At 35.9% G+C, this 9,834-nt stretch overlaps 1 protein-coding gene across 3 annotated transcripts; it reads left to right on the forward strand.

Moving 5' to 3' along the window:
* The first annotated feature begins 64 nt into the window (after window positions 1-64).
* Window positions 65-7,059, forward strand: LOC124115016 (cyclin-G2-like). 3 transcript variants are annotated; one of them, XM_046475801.2, is made up of 9 exons: window positions 65-146; window positions 416-779; window positions 1,243-1,308; window positions 2,301-2,432; window positions 2,747-2,821; window positions 4,220-4,465; window positions 4,898-5,002; window positions 5,632-5,825; window positions 6,360-7,059. In XM_046475801.2, exons 2-8 carry the CDS (start codon window positions 633-635, stop codon window positions 5,812-5,814), a joined length of 954 nt encoding a protein of 317 aa, XP_046331757.1. In that variant the 5' UTR covers window positions 65-146; window positions 416-632; the 3' UTR covers window positions 5,815-5,825; window positions 6,360-7,059. The 3 variants fall into 3 exon arrangements, with proteins under 3 accessions (XP_046331757.1, XP_046331756.1, XP_046331755.1); XM_046475800.2 differs by having other exon boundaries at window positions 75-207; XM_046475799.2 differs by having other exon boundaries at window positions 79-222.
* The last annotated feature ends 2,775 nt before the right edge of the window (window positions 7,060-9,834 follow it).

A 9,834-nucleotide genomic window follows, 5' to 3' on the forward strand; every position in this document is an offset into this window, starting at 1 on the left:
CAACAATCAATCTTAGAAACATATATGCACTTGAGATGGATCTCATCACAGAACTATACTTTTTGCGCAGTGTTACAGTTATGGTTGATGTCATACTGTGACTAGACCCAGAGCTGTCAAAACTGGCAGGTGCCCGTTCACGGACTGTAAGTGACTACCTTTCGTTCTCAAAGGACAACGATTGAAACTTTAATTTTCGGATTCAAGGTAAACTGCACATATGTAAGTGAATTGTCAATGTTAATTGAGCTTGTTATTGTTTGTGATTTGTTTTGTATATAGAGGTTGTTTGGGCTTTATGCAAATCTTTCGGTCATCCAATAAAAATTCACGTGTTAAGAAGGTGTCCCTGCTAAGCCAATCAACGTCTTCACTGACGGGGAAGCATTAATAGTATTGTGTTTTGTATTTATAGGAGCCAATGAAACACGTTTTTACAAACTTAACTGACTTGCTGGACGGCCGCCAAGATTCGAAAGATTCAAGCTGTCAAACTCAGCTGGGTGACAATGGAGGTGTAGGCAGGTGTTCAAGCAGATAAGCGAAGAAAATCTTGATTTTTTTCATGCTTGGATGAAAAGTCTTCATATGCGGGGTTAGATAAAAAGTAGTTGTTTGTGAAGCAAAGAACAATGGTCGTCCAGAGAGAAATCAAACCAAAAGACGAGATGGTGTTTACGTCTGCCAAGTCACCTGCAGACGACAACAGCCCATATATGGATGATTTTCCTTTATTGCTAAATCATCTGAACATTCAGACTCAGGTTTCGTCAGAAAAGGTATGTGTGTGTGTCTACGAAAGACATATAAGACCTAATCGTAATCATTCTTCCTACCATGTCCAATTTATCAAATGTTATCATGTATCCTGATCTAGACCCATCTGTCTAACTTGGTCTCTTTATCTTTGTTCGAGTCTGTGTGTATCTTACATTACAATTTCAGGAACTGCTTTTAAATTTTCAGTAGGGCGTTTTGGATGAACAATGTTTTTGTAGATTCTTAACTTTTTCTGAGCATACAGTTTGTGGAGCAATGTTCTTGTAGAAGGTGTGAGTAATTTGTAATATGGGCTACTAAATTTCTATGATTTGCATAGACCTAGGCCGAGATGACTCGAAAACACAAATTATATTGATGCTGTGCTTTCTAGCAACCTTTCATGCGTTGGGTATTTAGTATCTTACCATATGCTTTACTTTTTGTAATATCTAATTTAATTTGCTTGCATTGCGGTTTCAGCTTTCTGAGATATACATGAAGCTTCAAGAAACAATGAAAACATTGCAAGTGGATCCTCCAGCCTTGGTAAACAATACTGTTTGTTTTAAAGGGAATATTTATGATGCCACAATAATATATAATTTGTTTATACCACCATGTACTTCAGTAATATTTACTAGCCTACATACCATTGATTATCAATTAAATTCATCTCTTAGTCTTATTATAATTTATGTTTATTCACTTGAATTTTATTATGGTAAAAGGGGATTCAGATCAGTTCATTGTCAAGGACATTGACTGATAAAATTTGGTAATGATACAGAAAAATGTCCTATGAAATGTTGAAAAAGCCATGAAAAGTCCATAAAGCACTTGTCTCCGAGTAAATATATTAATTGTTGGCAACAGTTTAGTGAACTTTCTTAGGGACCAGTGGAATGGTGTCCCAGTGTTCTTGCTTCATTTTAAGGTGCTGTTCTTTACTTTTCCAATTGGGTGAACAATGATCTTAGAATCACTGTTAGCTCAGCTTACTAGACTGAACATCATCTGACTAGATTCAGGCCTTAGACTAGTGACTAAAGTTGCAGACTGTTGTAACAGTTATGAACAACCAAGTCACTGAGTGTGATCACCTGATCCAAAATAGACAACTCTTTCAACATGCATAGGTTACTTTGATCAATTCTATCCCATATTTAAGGGATTAGAAGAAGATAGCAATTTTCATTTTGGTGCTGGAAACAAATTGAGGCACGCCTTTCAAATAGTCCAAACTATTGAAAGCTTAGGACAGCAATTTCCCAGAAAATAGAGTATTTAGTCCATAATTTATTTCAGTCAGCTATTAACATGGGTAATGTAACATTTATTGTAATTTTAATGTTACATTAACAGCTAGTATGAAGGCTACATTAATAATGGATGACCATGTTGTTGGAGTTAACTCATGGTGTCTGGTTCAGCCACCACATGTCTTTATCAATATCATGCTTTTGTCTGTAGAAATGGACAAAGATAACTTCTTTAAATACTTTCACAAATTCATCATGATTTGTATTTTGTATTTACAGAAAAGAAGTGGTATGGATCTGAGATTGAGAGCTGTCACTATTATTCAATGTCTCCATCTGTTCTTTGGTGGGACTAGCGATGTGTTTGCAACATCCATTAGCGTCTTGGACTCTTTCATGTCTCTCGTCCGAGTAAGTCTCATTATGAAACTATCTTAGAGTAAAGACATTTAATTTAACATTTTTATAAGAATAAGACAATATATTTTGTGCCTTCCTATATGTATGATTTTTCATGTTTAACTTAAGTCCATGAAACATTGGGTTAATGTTTGATTCAAGTCCCCTTGTTTAATATCTTTTGACTTTAGGTTCCTGAACAATGCTCATGATAGGCCTTTATATTGCCTGGTTTTACCTCTAAGTAGTGCTTAGTAGTGCTTGTGTTTGTATTGACAGTGTTTGAATAATACCAAAGTGATGCGTCATGGTATTTTTCTCTACAGGTTCAAGAGAAGTACCTGTCATGTGTTGCAGCCGCTTGTTTTTTCATTTCATCCAAAGTGCATTTAGAAGAAGAGGTAATGCTTTCAGATCTACATACAGTTTTTTATCCCCTGCCACGAAGTGGAAGGGGGATATAGGAATGGGTGCTGTCCGTCCGTCACATTTCGTTTCCGGAGCAGATCTTGAAAACCGTACCATATTTCTTCACCAAACTTGGCACATAGATAGGTCTAGTGGTGAACTGGTGCCTTTTGATAGTTTAGGATTTTTAAAAACATTATTTTTTTAGTTTCCATGGCAACGACTTTGATTTAGACTGCTAATGGCGGTAGTCCTCGTTTCCGGAACAGATCTTGAAAACCGTACCACATTTCTTCACCAAACTTGGCACATAGATAGATCTAGTGGTGAACTAGTGCCCTTTTATAGTTTGGGATTTAAAAAAATATATATTTTTTTCGAGTTTCCATGGCAACGACTTTGATTTAGACTGAAAATGGCGGTAGTCTTTGTTTCCGGAGCAGATCTTGAAAACGGTACCATATTTCTTCACCAAACTTAGCACATAATGTCATCTTGCAGTAATGAATACATTTCCTTTCTTATTGGTAAGCTCTGCATTGCTTGTGTGTATGTTCCTCCAAAAGTGTCATGGACACGGTTGTTGCACTGACTAACTTCATGCAGAAACACAACTCATTACAAATACAACAGTGTAACTGATCTTAAACCTACTCAACTGTATAAACACTGTCTCCTATCCTGTATATATTCTTGTCAACCATACTCTGTACTTCACTTGCTTGATAACGGTGTTAGAACCTACACCGAAACCATCGCTCCTAATTGTAATAAAGAAGTTGTTCGTCCATATGTCTCATCCTTACTCATTACAAATACAGTTACATATTCTATCATAAACTGCAGATGTCAAAACAACACCAGTAATAACTTTTTTTAGTGCTGCAATTAGGCCATTTACAAAAAGGCCCAGTGAACATAGTTCACAGGAGCTAATGCACTGCACACAACCGGACATGTCATATTGGCGGGGGATATGAGTAATTCATGCTTGTTTTATTTTATTTTTCTCAATTTAATGACCTGATGTCTTCGAACCTTGTAGAATGTAGAACAAGGATTCTTTCCAAAAGACATGAGGAGCAAAATGCGCAATGTTAGTTATTTAAGATTCAGAACCAAAGAGTTATATGTAACAGGCTAATGGACATGGCTCCCAAAAGTGTGAATATTTATCTGTCTGTATTGTGGACTTGACTGAACCTAAGACTGGTAAATAAATATTTTGATGCAGGTATGGCAGGAAGAAGCAGAGACCATTTATCCTGTTGTTTATGAATGGTCTTTGACAAAAGGTTTGTAATCTTATGTCACTTTTGTTTCTCAGTTCACTAGATGATTTTACTTCGGTTATTGTCTTGAAACTAAATAAAATACAACCTCTATTACAGGAAATTCCAAGTGGCAGTGAACTTGCTTATTTACATGGCAACAAGTGGACATCGTCGGATCTCTGCAGGATGGAGGTTGTCATTCTACAAAAACTCAAATGGGATATTCCAAAAACCAACTACCTCACATTCCTTAGACTGTTTGAAAAACTGTTTGCTCAATTGCATCATACATCTCTCTGTCTTGACAATCTCATCCATATGGCTGAAAGCTTCACCAAGCTAGATGACAGTACAGTATTCAAGGTATGGTTATAATGATTAATAGAAAGATCAATTGATGGCAACTGTTCATGGCCCTATAGGTGTGTTACAATACCAAAATATCCATTCCCAGCTTTCAAACCATGCTGGATTAAGTATGACATAAAACACATAATATTGTTATTTTTCAAAGAAACAAAACTTTGACATGTATAATGTGGAATTAAAAAAAAATATTCCAATAAGTGCTCATAATTCTCACTTTGCACAAGTTTGTTTAATTTGTAATAAAGCACATTGTCTTTACATATCGAAGTGATTAGTTTATCCTGCAATTGCACCAGATGAAGATAACAAACATTTCATTCCATCTCATATACAATGCTTTGTATAGGACATGAGGAGAAACAAGCTGTAGATTGATTTATGAATAAATATTTCCAAATGTGGTCACATAAATATTTCTATTCACAGCCACCAACACTTGCCTTTTGTATACTTTGTCACATACTGGAGAAGCAAGGCAATATCTCTAATGAGACTAGACTCATTTTGATACATCTACAGTTAATATGTGATGTAAGTATTGCAGTTATATCAAATGTTATTCCATACACATATGCGGTTGATTGATTTTAAATGTTGTCAATATTTATGTTGAAATTTTGATTAAAAGCTCTATTTATTATTTATATGAAATGGAAATTCATTCAGAATTAATGCTATTGTTATAATGGGTGTTACAATTCGCCAAGCATGTTTTTGTTTGAGTCAATAACATTAGTTCAGATTTTAAATAAGCAAAGTCTTCAGCAATAGATTGGAATGAGTCCTTTCATAATTTTCAGAGTAAAATATGCAAAAGCTTTGCTTTCATCCTGTGGTCAATAAGGTCCCAGATCTGTGTCTAGACATTAGTGTACTTACTGTATTGTAATCAAAACCTCAAGGTTCATGGTACATGTGTTTCGGTAATAGCAAAGGCAGTTTCAAAGTCTTCCCAAAATTCAGCACTTTTTCAGTCATTTCTTAGACATTTTATTACTATATTTGTAGACATGGATACATTTGTTAATAGACTTATGTTCCTTCAGAATATTTTGTCAAGACCTAATAGCAGGTATTATTTCATATCAGTCTTGTTGATATTTAATGACATGACTAAACAAGTTGTTTCAATACATTATACTCAATCTTTGCTGTGATAGATCCAAGACTCAGAGTTATTTGAATGCAAAGATCTCCTTGGCCAAAGTTTGAATGAGAGTGGGATCCAAGCCAGTCAATCAAGCCGTCAATCTGTTTGCTTCCCATTCATGAAAATACGATCACGGCCAAGTTCAGAAGGAGAAAGTGAACTTCCACCCATTACAGAAATCAGTTCTTACTAGACTATGCACAGGTAAAAAGCATGCATTTTTGAGAAATGATATTTCTGAAGGAAATAAATAATATAAACTCATTGACAGGCTAGCTGTCCTATCTTAAAAGTATCCTTCAGACTTTAGTCAGTTACTGAAATGAGTCTGTTCCAAGTCACGAAAGTCTAATCAGCCCAACTGCATACATGAACCATTTCTTAATGCTACCATTGCCTACCGGTACATTGAAACATTGTTTAGAGTCAATGGTTGCAAGACAAGAACAAGACGTTAACTGGTGCAGTTAGCACCAAAGGATCTTTTTCAGATAGCCTTTTCAATGTCTGTCCTATGTGTTCATTGGTGATGAAAGAACACGTGTTGCCATGAACTTAGCATTTGGATTTATAATGATCTGGTTACAGATTATCCAAGTATATAATTTTCTTTACCAATTTTTTAACATGATTTTGACATGTTAGTTTGCATTGCAATGAGTGCTTAAATTATTATCATTAAGAGTAAATGTACAGTAAGATGTTTTCTTTCACTCATTCCACCTTCTGATGTTTCAGATTACATCATCAAATCCAGAGCAAAGAAAAAAGTTAACTTGGAACACTTATCTGTTCATCATTGTCAATGTTGTGTTTGGATACGAATTAGATCAAATATTACCCAGTGATTAATGTGGTAAAATGTACAGTAGTCCATGAGACCCTACAAAGTTGCATTTCTATTTCCCCACCTGCATACTAATGATTCCCTCTGTACACAAGTACTTTACTCCTGGAAGCTACAGTTTGATAAGATATTTATGATATTAAGTTTACTTGACATATTCAGCGATAGACACTAAGAGTAATCCACAATTTATTTCAAACTAGTAGTAGTCTTTCACCCTCCCTTTTTTCTTTGGTCTTGCTGAATGTGAGCAGTTTGGTTCAGGTACTCTTAAAAAATGAATCAAATCTTTATGACTACTTCATGGTGAATCTCATTATCATTTACATCATCATTCATTGTATATTGAATCATTTCATTGACTTGTCTGTGATAAAATTGGAATACCAACCATCAAGGTGTTCAAACAAATTGAGCTAAAACACCTTATAAAAACATATTCAACACACAAATATGAGAAGTTCATATAGTGTAACACATTTTAGATATGAGCTCACTTTTGTGCTTTGTTTTACCCTGGTCCTTTAAGTGTAGACATGTAAAATGCATTTTGTTTAATGTTATTTTAGGTGAGACACACATTCCAGTGAATAAAAGAAAAAATGTTATAACTGGTCCATATTCAGTCGGTCTTCAGTCACTAAAATGTTAGAGGTCCTTGTCATTATCCAAATTTTAACAAAATGCTCAGGGCTTTCCATTATTTCTATTACATTACTTATTTTATTAAAAAGAATTAATGTATCACTGATGAGGCAGCTTTCCCTCATTTGTTTTTCTTTTTATTCCCAAAGAACTGCCTGTTTACCACTTTCTCAAGAAATGTGATTTAATATCAAATATATATATTTACTCATTTAGGTCTAGCACCTAAATGTTTCATCGTTTCACTACAATGATTATGATTGTTCTACTGTGGCTATTTTAATTGAAGAAAATCTCCCTTTGGATTAATATATTTACTTCAGTTTATATAATATATGGGGGGAAAAACTATTTATTGTGATTGGTAATAAAATACCTAGTCAGGAATTGTTTAATATATTTTTCTTCACACAAAAAAAAGTTTAAATGGTAGCTATGTTGTGTAGTTTTTAGTCTTATTATTTAACAAAAACATACTGTTTTAACACTGTACAGTACATTTCATTGAGAAGTGAAATATATTTAATATAACTCAGTATTCATGAAAGCTTATAGCATTGTCCAAAACTTAACATACTTAAGGTGCAATAATCATGTCTAAATGTAAACATGATGTATGAAAGTTTAGCATTTATTTATTACCAGTGATTATTTATCATGTGTACATGTTTTATGATGTGAGAACAATTCTTGTCTACACATTGATTAATTTATGGACCCCATGAGGGGACCATAATTAATGCATATGCAGTGTTGGAATCAAAGCATGAAAATCAAGGGGTCCTTGCAATAATCCAGTATTAAAAAATATATTCTGGGGTCCCTAGATTCAATTCTATTAGAGAAAACCGCAAGGACCTCCTCACGATTCGTAAACTAACATGAATGCATTGTTATTTTTTCTATTCCCGATGTTATGAGTGTAGAAAGAATCATTGTGTAAATACAGGTGATCTTATGGAAGTTGAATGCAGAGTCCTTCATATATAATGATACATGTTCATTTAGTCCTTTTTTTACCACAATAAAATTGTATACAAATGTGATGCATTGTCTTTGTCTTCTTTGGGGTAAAACATCACACTGGTGAACAGGTGGGAGTCCATGCACTACTTGCTGTTGCAATAGGTAGGAACTGGAAACTAAATGAATCATTCAGTCAGTGTGTATATTAATTATTTTCTCACGTCTTCATTGTCTTTGATACTTACAAACATGCAAAATATTAGCATTGTTTTTCGTAATTGTTACAAAGCTGTAGAGATATATGAGGGATAGCTCACCTGAATATTTGCATTTTTGCGTGTGTGTGTGTGTGTGTGTGTGGATTAAGTAAGAGTTCTCTCCCATGTTAAAACGTGAAGAGAAGTGTGCATAAAAGATAGACGCGCGAACAGTCTCAAGCACGTAGCACCATAACAAGACGTTATGAGACACGGGACAACGAGTTACCTTCCCAGATCCGGTCGACCAGTATCACTACTAGAACACAGGACAAGTTCATACGGCTACGTTACGTAGGCGAAAGAACCACCGCGGCTACCTCTACAACTACGGTAATACTTGGATGACGTACGACGTCAGCCCAGACAGTGAGGAAACGTTAATGCCCTGAAAGCTTTTCGCGTATTCGCGCAAGATGACCAGTTCAAGGTGTCATTTTGACGGATCTGCATCGTCGGCCGCGACGTCTAAGGTGTCAAGCTCACAGAGTATGACCACAATCGCGATGGAGACAAGTTTGGTTTAGTTGACGAGTCACGGATGGTAGACGTGTTTACAGGCGTCTCGGGGAACGTTTTGCACGAAACAGCTTACAGGAAAACTTGGTGCAAGTTGTGGGGATTTTGACGGCACATCGTTACAAGGATGAGATTCTTCGGCCACACGTCCTTTCCATTATGCATCAAGCGAACGTCATTTTCCAACAAGACACCTCCCACGGCAACATTTGACAACAGCCTTTCACAATCACAATATCCAGGGCCTGCCATGGCCCACCAGGTCTCCAGATTTAAATCCAATCGAACATTTATGGGATGCACTGGATGAACGGCTGCGGGTACGTCAGCAATAACCACAGAACCACCAACAGTTGGCTCAAACACTGCAGGCAGAGCGGTGGACATTCCCCATGCCTCAATTCGGAATCTGATTACGTCCCAGGGACGACGATGCCAGTCAGTTTTTGACTATTGGTGGCTATACACGATATTGAGAACATATGACCTTCACCTGGAAAGTCTACTGTTCCATGTGTGACATATGGAACCCGGGACAATGACAATGAAGTGTGCCAATTTTGAACAATCGATTACCACCTGTTGATTTATATGATTCATAAAATTTACATCTAAAAATCACTTTTGCGTTTTTTGTTTTGCAGAATATATATACAGGTGCACGAAGGGCGTTAGAGAGCCAACAATAGTAGTTCCCATAATTTAAAGCACTTTCTAATACACTATTTCAAGACCAGAGAACTCTAAGCTAAACATTTTAAACAGCCAACGCCGTGATTCTATTACGGTTAACCGGTCAGGACACCGTGGAATCGGGAATTACTTTGGGGAATGGATAAAATAGCCTCGATCTTTTGATTGACATTTTCCCGAGGCAAGGGAGTTAACAGACTGTAAAAGTCCAGTTTCCCTCCTTGCCGAACTAGCTGGAATTGCTGGGCTCGATCGTAGCGATTTTGATGGGGTTATGCACAGATTC

This window comes from Haliotis rufescens, unplaced genomic scaffold, assembly GCF_023055435.1.
Source record: "Haliotis rufescens isolate VD_foot unplaced genomic scaffold, xgHalRufe1.0.p SCAF_7, whole genome shotgun sequence".
Lineage (NCBI taxonomy): Eukaryota > Metazoa > Mollusca > Gastropoda > Lepetellida > Haliotidae > Haliotis > Haliotis rufescens.